At 46.5% G+C, this 18571-nt stretch overlaps 2 protein-coding genes across 5 annotated transcripts; one reads left to right on the top strand and one right to left on the bottom strand.

The window, feature by feature from the left end:
- Positions 1–291: 291 nt before the first annotated feature.
- Positions 292–15027, top strand: CDK2AP1 (cyclin dependent kinase 2 associated protein 1). Of its 2 annotated transcripts, none has more exons than XM_032127669.1 (4): positions 292–634; positions 10523–10629; positions 11328–11454; positions 14169–15027. In XM_032127669.1, the coding sequence occupies exons 1-4, from the start codon at positions 427–429 to the stop codon at positions 14234–14236; spliced, it is 510 nt and encodes a 169-aa protein (XP_031983560.1). In that variant the 5' UTR covers positions 292–426; the 3' UTR covers positions 14237–15027. The 2 variants fall into 2 exon arrangements, with proteins under 2 accessions (XP_031983560.1, XP_031983561.1); XM_032127670.1 differs by lacking the exon at positions 292–634 and adding an exon at positions 2933–3038.
- On the bottom strand, positions 14740–18480 carry C18H12orf65 (chromosome 18 C12orf65 homolog). 3 transcript variants are annotated; one of them, XR_004243617.1, is made up of 4 exons: positions 18349–18480; positions 17194–17501; positions 15892–16507; positions 14740–15292 (listed from the first exon to the last, which is right to left on the bottom strand). XR_004243617.1 is itself a non-coding variant. In XM_032127673.1 (4 exons), exons 2-3 carry the CDS (start codon positions 17464–17466, stop codon positions 16295–16297), a joined length of 486 nt encoding a protein of 161 aa, XP_031983564.1. In that variant the 5' UTR covers positions 17467–17501; positions 18349–18477; the 3' UTR covers positions 14740–15292; positions 16265–16294. The 3 variants fall into 3 exon arrangements, 2 of the variants coding, with proteins under 2 accessions (XP_031983564.1, XP_031983563.1); XM_032127673.1 differs by having other exon boundaries at positions 16265–16507; positions 18349–18477; XM_032127672.1 differs by lacking the exon at positions 18349–18480 and adding an exon at positions 17994–18277 and having other exon boundaries at positions 14740–16507.
- Between the last annotated feature and the right edge of the window lie 91 nt (positions 18481–18571).

Here is an 18571-nt window from a genome sequence, read left to right as displayed (position 1 = left end):
GGGAGACGGAGAATCAACGCGGGGTGAACGCCCGGTCTGAGGTGAGGGGGAGGCGGGAAGGCGGCGGCGCGCCGGCCGCCCTGAGGGACGCCCGCAGCTGACAGGGGCCGCCGCCCGCCGCGGGCACAGCCCGGCCAAAACCGCAACTTGTGCCAAAACTTTCCGAAGTTAATTAAAACAGCCCCCCCTGCGCCGCCGCCGGGCTCCGCGCCGCCGCCGCCGCCGCCCGCCCGCCCCGCTCCCTGCCGGCGGTCCCTGAGGGGAGCTCCATTGTCTGTGAGGGGATGGCCGCGCACCCCCGCCGCGCCCCCGCCCGCCGCGCCCCCGCCCTCCGCGCCGCGGTGCGCGGGGCGCCGGGCGGCCGCGGCGGGTGGCTGCCGGCTCTCCCCCAAAGTTTTTGGATCCGCGTCTCCTCATGATGTATGGATGATATATTGCATTGTGGGTGTCAATATAACTGACGGCCATATTTGCCGGTGCTGCTACTGCTGTAAACAACCCAAAGTGTCTGGGAGACACGGAGACGCTTCGCTGAATTTCAGGACGCTTCTCCTCCTCCCGCTGGCCATGTCTCTGGGAATGTCTTACAAGCCCAACTTGAACGCCCACATCCCCGGGACTCCCCTCAACCCGGGTAAGTCCGCGGCGGCAACTGGGTGGCAAGTTTGGGAGGCGAGCGGCGGGTGCCGCACCGGCACCTGGGGGAAGCCCCGGACTCGAGTTTGTGCCCAGTCCGGTATGGCGGGGCAGCGGCTCCGCGCCGCCATTACCCGCGCCCGCCCGCCCGCCCGCCGGCCGGCGCCGCCAGCCCCGCTCCGCGCCGCCCCCGCGCCGGGCACCGCGCCCGCCCGGCCCCGCGCCGCCGCCGCCGCCGCTCCGGGGCTCCGGCCGCCGGGTTTCCTCCATGCTCGGCTCCCCGGGGCGGCTGATTGATCTGGATCAGGAATATTCCGGCGGCGCCTCAGCGAGGACCGCTGCTGGCGGGACGCCGCAAGTGCGGCCGCTCGCCCCGTGCCTCGCCTCGCCTCACGCCTCCTCCGGCGGCGGGGCCGCCCCGGGCCGCGCTCCGCGGGCCGAAGGGGAGCCCCGGACCCCGGACCTCCGCCGGCGGAGGCACCGCCAGCGCCTCGGGGCGACCCTCGGTCAGCGCTCCCTTCTCGGAGTCTCCTCCGCATCCCGGGCGGAGGAGCCCTCTCCGCTCGCTGGAGATTTTTTGGGGATGGGGGGGGGCACACAGGGATTGCACTATTCCTGAAAAAACTCCTGTTTAAAAATCACTCTTCATCCTTGGGTTTGTACAGGAGTCCTTCTAACTTTCCTCTTTAAAAAGTTTCCTTGACAGCATTAACTTTTTGCCTTTTTTTTTTTTGAAACTACGTTCCCCCGTTTTTCTCTTCCCGATTTCCGAAGGCATCAGCGGGCGGGTTTTTGCCGGTGCTGCGGTGCTGCTGTACATCGGGTCTCCGTGTGTGAGTCGGTGCAGCCTGAACAAAGCCGCAGCAGCAATTGCTTCGCTGTGGGATATTTGGAGGGGATCTCGCTAATCTGTGCGCGTCGGCTCCGATTAAACAGCACCAAAATGGAGAAGTTGCTTCTGACTTAAACAAATCGCATTCCTGTCTCCCATCCCCGCAGCCCAGCCTTAAGGACTGGCATCACACAGCCACAAATCAGGCTGATTTTTTTTTCTTTTTCCCTGAGAAAAAGTTTTGGAGTTGGGTTAAGGAGGGAGGGAGATGTGCCTGGGTGATTTTTACAGCACCGTTAGTGGTTGTAATCCTGGTAGGCTGAGGAGCGAAAGGGATCTCCGGGATGCATCTCTATTCTAGCTACCAGGAGAGCAACAATCATATTTTACTGCAAGGGATCGTCACCAGCTGGTGGATGAGCCGAGGTGGCTGTGCCACCTCGATCCTGCGCGGAGCTGAGCTCGGTGGGGCTGCGAGGGTGCAAAGGCTCGGGGTGCCGGGGTCGTGTGTGGGGAGCACGGTGGGCCCGAGTGCTGCTCTGCGGAGGGGTCAGCGAGCAGGGGATGTGCCGAGGATTTTTGACAAAAAGCAGAAGTGTCACCGGAGGGAAAAAAAAAAAAGAAACAAAACAAAGCCCAGCAAGGGAAACCGTTCTCCTGTCGGCTCCCACGAGAACCTGTGCCTTGCTCTCCGGAACAGCCGTAAAATTGCAGGGAAAACAAAGGTGGTATTTTGCGATGGTGGGTGAGGGGTGGGGATTAGGTCATGCAGTGGGGGGGATCCGAGTCTGGCTGCTCTGCGAGCAGGGACTGCAAAATCCCGGCTCAGACATGCCACGCACAATGCGAGCCGAGCAGTGAAGTTTCTGTCTCCAGCCCTCTCGGTGCCGTGTCTGTGCTTTCCAATGCTCCGGCTGCGATCAGGGCTTTGGATTCTTTCATGCAGTTTTATCTTCCCCTTCTCTCCCACCCTCCTTTCCCCCTTGTATCGGCAAGTTAGCAGCAGTTTGCTGTCATGCTGGAACTATTCTTGTCTAAGTTGTCCTCTCTTCTGAGTTCGGATCATCCTCAACACCCCCAGAATCTTTTCAATGAAAGAACGTCCTCCTCTGAATCCAAAATGGGCTCTCTCTTCCCTCCCTGTCTTCTGCCATTATCCTCACGCACCAGCTCTTCCTCTAGCTAGTGGTATTGCCAGCACCGTGGCCTAAGGCCAAGGGACTTAGACAAAGCAGTCCTTGCAGTTGCACATATCGCATTCAGAGTGATATGACTGCAAATGGCCCCCTCCTTTCTGGAGCTTAATTCTGATTTGGAGGAGATTGCTTCTCTATTGTGCCTAAATTAAATGCCCCCCAGCCAGGAGGATAAATCCTAGGTTTGCTTCCAAACCTGGGGTGAAGGACTCCCCCCCCACCGTCCTGCAGAGGAGAGGAAAACAGGAAATCTGTCCCTTTTGGCCTGAAATCAGCCCTGCAGAAGCCTCTCTGTATGAATGCTGAATATTTTGGTCTCGGCCGACGGAGGGCTCTGGGCAGCTGTGGATCTCACAGGGATTTTCCTCTGGGAGGTAATGCTGCTTCCCTGCAGTGCAGGGCTTCTGGTGCAGGAGTATTTGGGAAGGCAGTGTCGACTCAGCTCTTGGAGCCGCGTCCTTGCTGCAGAGCAAACTCCTTTCAAGTTGAGGCTGAGAGTAGCCACTCTGCAAAATTATACTTAAACTGCACATCAGTGAGATGAAGCAGTTGTGGTTGGTGGGTGCCTGGGCTCTGTTCTTGCATGGGAGCATGTTTTGGGAATCCAGTCCTGGACTGAAGTCCAGAGGGAGAGGAGCTGTGTGTGGGGGAGGAAATACGGGGAGGAAACCTCTGTGGGTTGTCGGCAGATCTGGGGATGACTGCGGGTGAGGAAAATGCAGCTGCTCCACAAGTGACTCAGGATGCTGGAAGCATCTGGGTGCTGACTCCTCTGCCTTACACCAGGCTGAGGGAAGGAGAATGTGTTGTCACTGCAGAATTCAGTGCCTGTTTCTGTTCCCCATTGCCCAGGTCAGTGCTGACACTTGGCCCAGGGTGGCTGCAACCAGGCTTGCAGTGTTTTGTCTCAATTTTGTCTGAAGTCACCTTCCTGGAGGGCCTGTGCTCAGGGAATTGGGTTCCTGCATGTAGTACCCCAGGCTTTCAATTCCAAGCTGCCTGTGCTTGGTGAGCCCCATTTAATCTCCTGCACAAGCACCTTCTGTGCCTGGGCTGTAAAAAGGTGCTCTGTTAGGGACCTGTAGTGGCTCTACCTTCCCAGCCTCACCTGACCCTGCAGTGTCCCAGGGGAACCTCTGTTACCTCTTCTAACAACCGTGTTTTGATTTGTTTGTCTTCTCTTGCTTATCCTACCGATTCCTGGGAAGTACTGTTTCCTCCTCATCTGTCTTGTGTTTCATACTGTTTGACTATTTCTCTGTAAGGGAGCAGCTGCTGAGCTGAGGTGAAGTAGAGCATCTCCACTGACTTAAGTTGAACTAGACACTTACACCAGCTGTGAACAGGTCTGTAGTTTGTTTTTCACCATGTTTCCATGTGTTTTCTGGTTCAGTGGATATTCACCAGCATTCCTATTTTGTTTAGAGTAAGCACAGGTCAGAGAAAATGTGTTTCAAGATACAGAAGCTAGCAGAAACAGCTTGGGATTTTCCTTTACTTTTATTCTCATTCTTGCAGAAATGTCAGCTTTTGAGACAAAATCCTGTTTGTGTAACAAAGCTTTAAAACTGTCATCTGTAGGGTCTGGAAACAGCAATTCCAGCTGACAGTGACAAGGGAAGGAGCTGTGTCTTGGCTCCACGTGAACAGGTGGTGACCTGTACGAGTGCTGCTGTAGCTGCTGTAGGACCAAAGGTGCACCTGCCACACCTCACAGCAACCACAAGTTTCTTGTGAAAAGTGCAAATTCTCCCTGGGAGGTGAAATGAAAATAATTTCCGTGGCTGGGGCTGTAGCTCGCAACTGGAGAGACCAGTTCCATTCAGTCCTGAGAAACGATACCAGCACATGAGGCTGGCCCTTATGTTCTCAGCACTGCAGTGCAGACTTGCTTGAGCACATGGCTTGCTTGTCGCCCTTTACAGAGACAGCTTCTGTTTGATATTGTTGACCATATTGAGAGGTTGTTTTTGGAGTGGGAGTACTGGAAAGAATACTCTTTGTAGGCAGAACAGAGAGCAAAGTGTTTGTGCCTTAGCAGAGGGGATATTTTCTAGGAGATACGCTCCCCTCTCCAATTCAGACTGAAATTTGCTGGATCCCTGACCTCTTGAAGTCCATGTGAAGTTAAGTATGATGTAAAAAGAAGCTCTCCAAACATGTTTCAGAATTAGCAATTTTCCAGTGGACTTGTTTGGGCGTTTAGAGAACTGGCATTTTTGGCTTTGTCTACCTGAGTGTTTTGCTTGAGAGCAAAGATGTGGTTTTCACAGTCAGCGAATCTGTGCATGGTCCCCACCCAGCTACACAATGGTTTGGGTTCATGCTAACTGGATTTCTTTTGGATAAAAATGGTCCAGAAGGTCTGCTCCAGTTGTGCAACACTGATGCTCCATCCCTTTCAATGGGAACACAAAGATCCAAACCAAAGATGGCACAGCTTTGAACCATACCCCCCTAGTCTGGGGGACCAGACTAAAATCTAACCTTAAGTCATACCCCCTCAGGCCAACTACATGTGGTGTACATGTACCAAATGCTTTCATCTTTTGATCTGTTCCTTGTGGTGCCAAATAACTTGCTAGTGTAGGAATAGCTTAAGCAAGGAAAGAAGAATGGTGGGGAGTCAAGGGACTGGCTTTTGTTTTTCTGATAAAAAAAGAGACAGGAGGGTAGGAAGAGGAGACATAAACCATGACCGTTATCCACATGGAAAGATTAAATAGCACGAGAGTACTAGAGGAAAGGCCCAGAGTGTGACAGATCAAAAGAGCAAGGCCTCTGGCTGTTATGATAAAGAATGTCCTAGTTCTTGAGAACATATTTATGTGTCTGTGCACTGCGTTTTTTTAAAAGGAAATAGTTTTATTCAAAGAAAGGTCTGTTTCTTCCACAAGGGCTGTTCAAGGGAGAAATAGTGGGCGAAAATACAATTTTCACAGCCAGTGCTCTAAGGAATAGTTTGTGCAAATGAGAACAGGGTCCATTATTTTAAATTTAAAAATTTATGGGAAGGTTGGGGAGAATGGGGGCTGTCTGTTTGAGCTCTGGGTTGGCAACTGCTGTTAGAATTCAGAGTGTGGCTTGGCTGTTCAGTGGATCTACTTGTGTAGACATGCATGTGGTGTCCTGTTGCACCTTTCCACAGTGTCCCATGGATGGCAAGGAGCTCTTGCTGAACTCAAACCAAAGTGTGTAGAGGGCTAAGGAATAAAATATTCTTGTAGTCAGCCAAAACACTACAGCTGTGTTCAGCTACTTGCTGCAGAAATAGCTGTGCTGGGTGAAGCTGTTACCTCTCCCTTGGTGCTCGAGGATGCCTCACAGTGTGCATTGGCAAAGCAGCTCCAGGAGGATTTCTCATGTGTTTTCTTGCAAAGTTGTCTAGTTTAGGACAGAAGAATTTATATCCTCTCAGTTAAAATATTCCAGCCTCGTTGTTTGGTACCCCATATGGTCAGGACTCCAACTGCCATCACCTGAAGCCCATGAGAAGGTCCCACAGCGTGTGGCAGAGGCAGTAACCTCCAGCACTCTGGGGAGGTGGTGACCACAGGCCACTGAAATGGCCACAGCCTCGATGTTTCAAGCAGCCTCAGCTTGAAGGGTCTGTGAAACAGAGGGAGAAATGTTGAGATTCCACAGACTGCACCATGCACCCTGGATAAAGTCCAGGCTACAGGTACCTCTTCTTACATGCTCTTGTGTTCATGCATAGAAAGAGTCTGTAAAATGGCAGGAGTTTGCCTTTGTGGTTTTATAGGACCTTACAAAGCACAGGGCAGTAGAGAAACACATATCCAGTGGGGTTGGCCCTTGGCCTAAGTCAGTCCTACACAAGTAACTCAGTGAGTTGTGTGACTGTTCCTGGTTTTCCTTTGCTCCTGTAGAACAGGGAGGTAGCTGAGTTCTGTAAATGCCTTGGCATCTGCCAGAATGGATCAGGTGAGTGTACCCAAGTGTTCCTGCTCCTGCTCCTCCCTTCAGGGTGCTCAGCAAGCTGCCTTCCCAGTTATTTTTCCAGCAAGCAGCAGTAATAGAATTAAGAATTAAAACTTGAAGCAGCAAATTGGTCATCATTGCTCAGGCTTGGAGCTGAAGGGATCCCTACAAACCTATCAGAAATTAATGAGAAGATTCCTGGTCAGTGGGAGTTTAGGCAAACAAAGATTGATTTGAGATCCTTTGTCTCTCAGGGTGTTAATTTGGGCTCAGAGAGACTGCTGGAAGGAAGAGATTTTGATACCAAAATCTAATTTCTGTTTGCTGTACCCTCCCATAATTAATAAAGATTAATATTAATTAATAAGAAAAACACTATATTTTTGTGGAGAAAAATGCTTCTGGTAGTCTTCTGCTTGAATACAGAAATAAAAGACATTGTTGGCACTAGAATAAGTGGGGACCTGCAAGGTTTTGTGTACATTTAATTGGGAAAGTGAAGGGAGGAAAGTGTGTGTATTAATTTAGGTTTTAAACAACAGCAAGCACTAAGACAATTTGGGATGTGATACAGGGTGTCACTGAAATTCAGTACCAAGCACACTCCCTTTTCGATTCTGTCAGTTCTTAACTGTCTCCATTGTCATTTTAACGTTAGAGAGAGCAAGCCTCAATTTAGATCCCCCCTCCTTTTTTCTCTCTAGTGAATACCTAATCATCACACCGATTTTTGACTGGGTATTGACTATGAGACTTCCTGGCCTAATTTATCTTTCTAGCTATAATAGCAATATCTGGTGATTTTTTTTTTTAATCCGAGATACACAGGCTGTTCAGACACGGAGATGAATTTTGGGTTAATTGAGTAACAGTCATCCAAGACCCAGGGCTTCTCCTTGAGATTAACATACAAAGTGATAGGTCAAAAAGCTCAAGGTTTGTTGCCCTGTGAGATACTAATACCCCCCCAATTAATTTCATTTTCATGATCGCATCGTTTTAAATTGAGGTGAAATCAAGGATTTTTCATTTTTTCCCCCCCTCCAGCTGAGTTTGACTGGCACAACTTCTGACACGGATGTATGGAGGCTGGTACCGCGGCCAAGCCAAATCCTTTTCTTTGTTCTCTGGGCCTGCTGCTGCTGCTGATAAAGTGGTCGGCGCATGGCATTATGTCTTATTACATTTTTGATGCAGACTGCAAAGAAACGGGTAAACTCACCATGGTTACCACGCTCTGTCACTTGGCAGGGCCCGGCGCACTCAGCGATGGCCTCTAGTGTCTGCAGCGCAGCTCTGCACCGCCCCGGCTGCTCCGCGCATCCCGCCCCAGCCAGCCCCGCTCCTGCCTCACCGCCTCCTCCTCAAAGTCCCCGCTTGCTTTTGTCCCTCGCTCTTGACCGAGGGTCACTGCTGGGGTCAAACTCCCGTGCTGACACCAGCCAGTTTCTATGTCTGTGAAACTTTTCTGGGTCCCAGATCCACTCACTGCTTTGTCCTGGCACCTCACGTTTCTAGGAGAGTTTTTCTCTTTTATCTAGACATAGCCTGCTGTGTTATTTCCTGCAGACCAAGTGCGTGTCATTGCTTAAATTAACAGAATGTGAAACAATCACTAAATTATCTGTGCTGTGATATCATAGAATATGCTGAGTTGGAAGGGACCCATCAGAATCATTGAGTCAAACAACTGGCCCTGCACAGGACAGCCTGAGACTCACACCATGTGCCTGAGAGCATTATCCAAATGCTTCTTGAACTCAGGCTTAGCACTGTGACCACTTCCCTGGGGAGCTTGTTCCAGTGCCCACCATTTCCTGATATGCTTAACCAATATGTTATCATCAACCCATAAGGGATCAATAAGTTGCTCATCGTTTTGTATGGGCTGCAGCTCAGTTTTTCTTGGTGGGTAGATCAGGATTCTTGAGCCTGGTCATTGGAGTCCTTGCCTTATTCACATCCAGTTTGGAGCTCCCAGGTCTTGTATGTGACTGCTTGCAACAACAGTTCAGAGACAAGTCTTTGCAGGATGGGTCTTTTGTTTTATTGTACATGAGGAAAAATCGCTTAAGCCTTTCTCTGCTTAATTGAGGTAATTAAACCTTCTTACCTTGCAGCACAAGGGGCTCATTAATGTTTTTGAAGCATTTTGAAGTCCTTGGAAAAACGATGTGGTTTGCTGTTGTGTCATGTTTAGTAATTGTTGAAATTCAGTCATCTGGACTTGAAATACTGAGTTTCACATACAGAAATCTTACACTTGTGTGTGTATTTTGAGCTGATAGTGTGAAGAACTAATTGAGAGAGTAGCTGACAACTGTGGTGTTCCTACAGTGCCCTACTCTATGAGGGTGTTGGTTTGGGGGGGTTTTACTATGCTTAAGCAAAATTAGCTCCGTGTGAAACCTCAGTGATGAAACTACGGGTTGTAATGACATAAAATTTAGCAGCTTTGTTAAAGACAAAGAGAAACCTTGCTTTCTTTAAGGTGACCTAGTGGCCAGCCCAATTTGGCTTTTTGTGATTTCATATGTGGTTAACTAGTAAAAATTAAGAACATGCTCTCTTCTTGTAATGAAGAAGACACCTCAGTGATTTCCTGTGATAACTCTGAAGTGGAAAGAGACTTCCCGGCTGAGGACAAGAGTCTTTTCCACTATGTTCAGCAGAGCTTGTTACAGAGTAACTGCTGGCCCTTTCTTTTTTTAGAGAGGGGAAAATAGGAATGAAATCATTTGCAACTTTAAAACAAAGCTAGAGATTTACATAGTTCTGAGCCCCAGTGACTTTTAGCATCAGTTTAATTTAGATTTAAATGAAGGCTGGTAAATGAGATCTGTTCCTCATATGAAAGACAGTTGGGAATTTTCAGCAAAGGAGTTTGTAAGGGGGGAGATATTTCCAGACAGCAGGCAGTCTGTGTCTGTGCCTACAGGCAAAGACAGCAGCATCCATGGATGCAAGGGCACTTGAGCTGCAAGAGTGAAGAAGTTCTGTGCTGTGATGCTCCCTTGCTCCCAAGTGCATAACCAGCAGGCTTTTTAGTACAGTTGTGAAGTGGGCAGCATAATTAAGCCCCTTACAAAAAAGTCTAACAATTTTTTCTCAAACCCAAATTCTTACCATTGTGGGACAAGGGGGAGAAAGTGTTTTGATTGTTCATTTCTGGAGCAGTTTGTCAGTGATGACATTAGAGTCTGTTTCTGGAGCTCATAACTGACTCAAAACTTATCAGATGTGAATATAATCTTTTATAACTTTGGAAAAAGTAACCATAACACAAAGTGATGTTATTTTCCCTTTGATCTACTTATACAGCACAATTTGACTGGCTAAAAATGTTTGATATCACACAAAGAGGAATAATGGTAGCACTCCTCGCCTCCGATGTCGCACAATGAGCGGCAGATCTGATGTACCTCAACTGACTGTTCCCTAGGAATAGTTCTGGCATTGGCTGAAAATAGTACTGAGGGTAACTTGCTTTGACCATGTGATGACACTTTGAGTTGCAAAATTACTTTCAGATAACTTGCACTGAAAAAATAAAAATAGCACAGCACATTAGACTCATCTGTGTGGAATGTATATATGCAAAAATAGGGCTCCTTAATACTTAGAGTTTGTCTAGGCAGAACAACCTGTCATGCTACACTCTGCTTCACTTTTAGGCAAACAATTTGCACTGATAATGCTGCAGGCTGTGCTGTTTCCAAGTGTTCATCAAACATGAGAGAAGCATTAATTCAGCCATTCTCTTCCTAGCAGTGACGCTCGGAAATGTCATTAGTGATCTTAGACAAAGGTGAGAGGTCACAGCTTTAGGAACAAGTGATTAAAATGTGTCCCAATGTAACAGACTAATTAATCTTTAGATAATAGCAGGGGTTTTTTTTCTCTTTTCTCTCTGCAGCTGGGAGTGTTCACTCTCCCTCCACAAGTATGGCAACATCGGCGCAATACAGACAGCTCATAAACGACTACGGCCCCCCATCTCTAGGCTATACACAGGGGATGCAGGTACAGCTCTGCTTATTTTCCTTTAATCAGATCACTGACCCTACATTTGCATAGTAGCAGGGATTGTGGCCTGTAATCTGAGGTGTTCCTCCCTCCCACCAAGGTCTGAAATCAAACCCAAATGGCAGAATGCTTCCTCGCACATGTCTGGGGATCAAATTAGGCTAAGCCGAGTGCTGAGTGAGGTTGGTTCCTAATTATCTGTCCCATCCAGTCTGAGTCGCAGAGAAACACGTCTTGAATTATGTCCTGTAAGGGCACTTACATATTTTAAAGTTATTTGTTAAAACCCAGTATTTCTATACAGTTTTGTTTTATCTTCTCACTCTCTCTGCCTGGCTAACTTCTTCATAAAATATACACTGTAACACTGAAAAACCAGAAACAGGGTTAAATAAGCAGTTCCCAGTTTGCTGGGTTTGCAGGAGTGTTTTAACTTCTGCTTCACCTTAAGGCCAAGGCTTGAGTTGCATCCTCCCAGTTGATCCCAATTTTTGAAGGGCACGTAGCATCATGTCCAACTGCAGCAGCAATTTCAATAAAGAAAATCATGTTTATATAATAATCTTGAAATTCTGTTCTTTTAAAAAGAGATTTACAGGGCTATTTCTGGTCTTCCATAAACTTCCACTTGGTGTTTCTTGTAATTGTTTTGATTTTACAGTATTTGATTGACATTATGCTACTTTCAACTGCAGGGTACCAGCAGCAGTCAAGTACCACAGAGCAAATATGCAGAACTTCTAGCTATCATAGAAGAATTAGGAAAAGAGATTAGACCTACATATGCTGGGAGTAAAAGTGCGATGGAGAGGCTAAAAAGAGGTAACATTTAAACTTATTTTAAAAAATAATTGTGTCTCATACACTTTGTGCACTGACTACTTGTATATAGCTTCATGACAACTGTTTCCTTTGAAAGGAGATAGCTTGATCTCCTCTTGAAAGTGGGAGTATTAACCAGCAACTGAAGCCTTTTGATGCTCTGTCCATGCTGTATTTGACAGATAAACAGTGACAAAATGTGTCTCATGTGCACACAGGGAGTTTCAGTTAATAATCCAGACCTTACTGTAGAACATCTAGGGATACATTCTTTCAGGCTCCTGGTGATTTACTTGGCGTTTCAATTCCCTTTTCTCCCCCCTCTCCAAAATCCAAGCATTGTTTGCTTCTTCTCATACACATCTCCCATCTACTTGGCCCAGGAATCTTTACTGAAGTAGATTTTGCCTAAAGAAATACAACATTGTGGTAGTTCACACCGAGGATGGTGGAGAAAAGAGCTACAAAAAACCCCCAAAGAGGTGTTAGGGAAGGCTGTTCAGACTGAGATGTCAAACATGAACGTTCTCTCTCTGTGGAGAGTGGGGCTGCCTAGGCTCCGTTACCTGCTGTCAAGTGCATGCCATTGAAAGTCCACTAGTAAGGGACAGAGCAGCTTTTAGGGCTGGCTGATGAGTCTCTCCAGCTTTGCTTTGTCAGCTAAAAGGGGTAATAAATGCCCTTTCCTTGAAGTGTAAAGGAAACCCCCACATGCCCCACTGCTGACATCAGCCTGACATTGTCCTCTGCAGCGGACGTGCAGGGATATTTCTGAAGGAGCAGTGGGACATTCCACTGCTCCAGCTCCTGAAATGACCCTGGAAGGCCACAGACAACAGTTGTACTGGCAGTCCTGTCCTCCAGCATGACATGGTTACTTTTTCCTCCCTTCCTGTGGTCCTTCTGCTGAGATTGGCTCATGCCTTCAACCTGGAATGGGAATGTTATTGTAACAGACGAACTTCACCACCTTGCAAATCCCCCTTACATTTACCCGAGACTACAAAGCTTTATTTAAGGCTCAACCATTATGGAAGAGTAATATATCTGCCATGACATGCAATAAAATGACTAGTAGCTGTTCTGGGAAAGGATGCAATAAAGTCTGCTGATGAGTGGTAAGTGGAATCTGGCCCAGCTAAAATCAATGTTGCTGGAGTCTCTCTTTATTGCATTGCCTGAGTCAGTATTAATAGATCATGAATGGCAACAGGCTAATGGGGACAGCTCGAGAGAGACTGAGAGAGATGCAGACATTCTCTGAGTTGGATGGTTTCGTTCCGTGTGGAAAAAGTTGCTTTGCTGCTTCTTGCAGCATCTTAGGTTTAAGAAACAACGCTGCCACTGTGACTTGCCAGTGTTGCACAAAATCCTAAATAAATACTTTTTGCTGCCATCTTTTGGTCACAAAGGTACCTCTCTTTCCATTTTGGGAGTCTGATGGCTGAAGGAGCATGTGCAAGTGTGAGAGCAGAAGTGATTGAGGGTAACCACGTGACTGCCGCCTCCGTGGCCATGGAGGTTATCCCTGAATAAAGTCCCTGTCCCCAGCTCCTAAGCACAGATACTGACCTCTAAAATTGGCCAAATTCCCAGTGTTCTACATTATTCACAGTAGTTCTGCTGCATAAACTGGGCATCCTGCCACCAGATCCAGGTCTAACACACTGCTTTGAGTTTGTGTTTCTGCATCCCACAGCTGCAGCTTTCCTTGTCCGTGGCAGTTTAACCCTCTGCAAAGCCTTGCACTCATCAAGTCCTCCCAGGTCAGTAGGCTGCTGCTGTGATCTGGGCTAGCAGCCTTCTAGAAACAGAAGCCATTATCTCTAGAGATTAACCCCCATCTATTGCCTTACTGCCCTTTCTCCACCTTGTTAAGGAGCGTGATTGAGCAGAGAAATCACCCTCTATCTTGCCTAGTCAGCAAAATATAAACCTCCTTTGTTGTAGAAAAATCTGTCCATCTCTCATTTTAACATCTATCTCAAGCTCTGTTCTTTCAGCAGCTCTGTGAGCATGAATCTACATTTAGTTCCAGGATTAAGAACCAAGGTCCAGATTGCTGGAACTCAAGGCAACAGGACTTGTAGTGGAAAATTCCACATTATGTCTATCAGATGAGAGTAGACACGGCAGCATGTAAAGTGGTGATGATTTACACTGGGAACTGAGCCAGTGTTAGGAGGTAACTTTCTGCACACACCATAAAAAAAACCCCTCTTATTTTTACATGAGACACAACTTGTCTTTAAACAGTATTACGATGGCTTGAATTTTGATGCATCCTCCCAGAGGAGAACTATCCCAAGGCATTAAGAGCTTACTAAAATGACTCCCCAGATAACTTTGTAATTTGTTTCACTCCACTTTAGCAAAATAACTCACTGGTAGGTAAGATTTTTTTTTCCCCCTTAAATTTTTGATATTAAGTAGGCCCACACTGCACATTAAGATCTACCTGCCACTGCAGACTTAGAAATCTTACTGTGTTCTGATTCCTGGTTTAGTCCCTTTTCAATTTGTAATGCAAGTTTGGGAAGGCAGGCTTGTTTAATGGCAGCTGATATTTGGGAAGTGAGGGCTGTCCCCCTTAGCTGAGGCCTTCTGTGGTAGCCTTGGCAACTGGGGACAGAAATACATAAACCTTTCTGTGGACTGTCACTGCAAGTGTGGCCTGAATGGGATGATTTAAAACACATCCAATTCTTTTGCAGGCATTATCCATGCTAGAGGATTAGTTCGGGAATGCCTGGCCGAGACGGAACGAAACGCAAGATCCTAGCCCACTGATTCAGCTGCAAGATTTTCCATCTCTTCATGAAGAAAAAGTAACACTTATTCTTTTTGACTCTCGAAACATTCAAATTCCTTTATTTTGAATGTTTAACCGTTCTTGTTTCGCCCTTGCAAAAATGTACAGTTAAGAATGAAAAAAACCACGGATTTTTCAACTTACTGAGGGTTTGCATTTTCTAAAGACGTTAAAACTCCCTAAAATGTTTCTAAAACATGGAAACTGAAGTGCATGCAGAGGAATGCTCTTTCTCTCCCAGGCTGTATTTCAGTTCTCTTCTTATCCAGCCACAGCCTCATTCTGTTTTTTTCCTTTGACTATGTTCACTTATCCCCAAAATGTCAATCTTTCAAAGTTTGACATAAGCTCTAAGGATTTTTTTTTTAATAAATGCAGAATAGCATGCTGTACCTAGTAGTCTGCTAAGTCACAATTTGTCATACAGCATAGACCCTGCTTAGAAATAACCTTTCCCTTCTCTTTATTTTTCCTTTTTTTGTTCATTTTGCATAAACATTTGCATGACTGTTAGTGCTTTGAAGTCCACTTAAAGTGCATGAGCTATATGGAAAACAGGGAAGCCTATTAAATAATAACAAGGTCCTGGAAAGCTGATTTCTACATTAAGGCTGGAGATTTCAGTTTAAAGTTTGCAAAAAAAAAAAAAAAAAAGAAAAAGGAACATTCTGGATAAATTACTAAAACTATTATTTGCATCTTTGTATGTATTTATTACTTGACGTAATAAAGCTTATTTTCATTAACAGTTTGTATTAAAACTATGTACAGTCACTTTAATCACATTCATACTCCAGGAGCAAGAACTGGCAACAGATAAAAATTCAACCTTCATGCAGGAGTTCAGGAAAGGACAGGGGAAGGGGCCTGCAGATTGCTGGAACATTCCACCCATGGCACAGGGTGCAGTTGGTCTCTGGGAGAAAGAGGTGAAGTTCTAGAAGTCTCTGTTGCCTTCAAAATCCATACTCTGGCTTTGGGTCTTTGTTGAAGGCCAAAACCTGGTGGTGGCAGCTGGTGAGGGTGCTGTCCAAAAATGAAAGAGAAGTTCTGGTTAAGCAGTTGGAGTTGTTAACAGGATAAAACCAGGAAAAATGTACTTCAGGAGTGGCTTCAGAGTAATGGTGACAAAGGAAACGCAGCTGCATTTGTTTTTATTAAATGGGAAACTGTCAAAATGAGTGGAGGTACCAACATGGCCAAGCCTAAGTGCAGCACAGCATAAACAAGATAAACAACTCTAATTAATTAATTCACAGCTTGGATGAATTGGACTCTGTTGTCTTGGGAGGCAGCTTCCAACACAGGTCATTCTTTATCTGCAATGACTCAATTCTACCTCAGAACTGGAGGGCCATGAGTGACCACCCCTCACTTGCTGGAGGGCCCTCCCTGTGTTCCAGTGCTCAGCACCACTCCAGGTAAGATCTGGAAAGCTGCTGGTTAAACTTTATTCAGAGCTGAGTAGCACAGAGCAATTGTTCAGCTGACAGATCTGAACCAGTGACTGGTGTCTCTTCCATCAGCAGCTCAGTTCACACCATCACAACCAGTATCCAAACCTCTATAAAGGATTTACGTCACTGAAGGCATTGCATGAGTAAGGAAGGATGGGAAGTGAGAACCTTTTAGTGCTGTTCTCATGTGCTGGAGCTCCTACGAAGCAGCCCAAAGTGTCATCTGGACAGAAGGAAATTATTGATTTTTTGGGTCTCTGTTAACAACAGTGGAAAGCTTATAGCTCCTCTTTAACATTTAAGATCTTAAATTTAACATTTTAAGATTGCTTTATCTTCTGAACCTGGCAGAAAAACTGATTGCTAAATGTGATTAATGAGCTGATGGCAAGGAGAAGCAGGAATACATGAGTGCTTTTATCTCCTCAGCTTTACAGGAACAGCAGGTCACCACCCGCGGTTTCAGCTGTGCTTATGAAGGCCTACATCATTTGTTAGTTGGAAAACTCTGTTTAGGTCTAATGACAAACAATTTTCTTACCCTACTAGGGCAAGTCAGTATTTCACATGTTTATTCCTTATCCAATTGTTGCATCTCTTTAAAAAGCTTTTTCCTTTCTAGGTTTTCCTTTGCTCTTCTTTTTTTCTCCTGCTTTTGCTTCTCTGATGCTTTCTTCTCTTTAAAAACATCACTGTCTTCACCTTTGTAGAAAAGGTCAACTTTTTCCCGCAGGATTTCTCTGGCAATCTTTCGGTTCTTCTCCACTGATCTTGTCTGATGACACTGAAGAAATACAAAGGACATTTTTACTGAAACTTTAACCTGTTTATCCTTCTGCTTTCCCTTTCTATACATTCCTACCATTACAGTAAAGAAAATCCCCTCCTCTCCAAGCCAAGAGCATCCTCCCACCAATAAGAGCTGCAACTTTTATATCCAGATGATGTATTTTAATAATTATTTGCTACTGTAACTCATCAGGCTGGGTTTTGCATTAATCTTTAATGCTTCCCATATTACCTTGGAAAGCTGCTTGAGTTTAACTTAACTGTGTCTTCCCCTTGTGACAGGAAGCAAAGATTAATTTCAAGGTATTCATCCACAAGAAGTAGGTAAGATAAATGCTTAAAAAGGATCTGCAGATGAGTGTGATCAACTTGCTAAGGAAGAGATTCTAACTCACATGAGGGACAGGAATGTGACAGCTGCCACCAAACGGCAGCTACAAGGAAGATTCATTTAACTGAAAACTACAAAACAGTAACTGAGTGGCAGAGCCAGGAAAAGCAGCTCTGACCCCAAGTTTATTTATCTGCTGACAGCCAAAACTGCTTCTTGCTGAGATTCTTTACTATATATATATATAAACTTTTCCTCCATGCCATCTGCATTGTGATTATGCTTTACTCTGAAAGGAGACTTGGAAGTCATGATGCAATTTGTGACTCAATAAAATAAAACACAATTACCTTCACTACAATCCCAGATGGAATATGCTTCAGGACAACACAGTTGTTTGTCTTATTTGTGGCTTGACCTCCTGGACCATCACCTCTTACAAACTGTTCTTCTAATTCTGCCTCAGTTAGTTCAAGGAGATTCAAAGAGTTCTTTCTTGCTGCCTGAAGCAAGGGAACGCTGGGCAGAGAGAGCTGCTGCTTCCTCAAAATCCACCGTGTCCATGATGGTGTTCGCACCTCTCTCAGTAAGAATGCAAAATGAAATAAACTTGGAACATTCATACGGAAATGACAACACGGCTTCTCTGGAATGAAACCTGGAATGGAATTGGAGAGTGGAGTTTACCACGAGAATCCTTGTTTTAAGATGAGCTACTTTAGCTGCACATATTGAGCAGTATTTCAATATTCAGATTTATTTATTTTCCCAAGGTCAAGGTATTAAGATTATTAACAAAGGCACAAAGGTATGCCTGGAAGTGTGCATTTTCCCCATGGATAATGAGGAATGTCAGGTCCTGTTGCTGTCAAGTGTCAGTCTTCAACAAAGCATTGGGTAAGCAATTAAAACAGTACATGCTGTTATGCTTGAAATATTATATTTGACTCAGACGAAAATACTTCAGTGTGTGAAGAAGTGCCACGTGGCAATTAACAGAAAATTTGAACTTAACTGTTGAAATGAAAAAATAATTAAAAGAAAACTTTTATTGGCGGCCACTACAGAAGTTAGTAACGTTTTTAAATAAAGAATACATGCAGAAAAACGAGCAGCGCTTCTGCCTTGTTCTGAACGAGCCTTTATTTACCAGGTTTCCTACGGCTCCAACCCCTTACAGGAGCTCGTTTTGAAACCAGGACTGCAAACTCTTGATAAGATTTAAAAAATTATGATCCCTCTCAGCCTACTCCTGCTGTTTGACACTACAACTCTAAAGCAGGAGTAAACACAGAAGACACTCGAGAATTTACTCAATTTCCGTCAGCGCAGCGCCCGGCCGCGGCCGCCCCGCGGCTGCCAGCAGCCCTGCGGGCTGGAGTTAGGCTCGGAGAGCGGCTCCGGGCGGGGCGGCCCGGGGGAAGCCGAGAACCGAGGCCCAGCCGGACCGGTCGAGGCCCAGCCGGACCAGTCGAGCCCCGCTCGCCCCCGCCGCCCCCGCTCACCTCCGCCGGCCCTCCCGCGCCGCGCCCGCGCTCGCCGTGGGGGAGGGCGGTGCTGCCGGGCTGATTGGCATGTGGGGCAGCCAATCGCTGCGCGAGGCGGGCGGGGATCGTGCTCGCCCTCCAATCGGCTTTCTCGGGGACCGGCGCGGCGGCGCGCGCCAATCCCCTGGCGGCGGCGCGCGGGCTTTGCCGCGCAGCGAATCAGCGCGGGAGGCGCGGGCCG

This window comes from Corvus moneduloides, chromosome 18, assembly GCF_009650955.1.
Source record: "Corvus moneduloides isolate bCorMon1 chromosome 18, bCorMon1.pri, whole genome shotgun sequence".
In the NCBI taxonomy this organism is placed as follows: domain Eukaryota; kingdom Metazoa; phylum Chordata; class Aves; order Passeriformes; family Corvidae; genus Corvus; species Corvus moneduloides.
The sequence above is the reverse complement of the archived record's forward strand: the minus strand, read 5'-3'. Positions and strand labels throughout refer to the sequence as shown.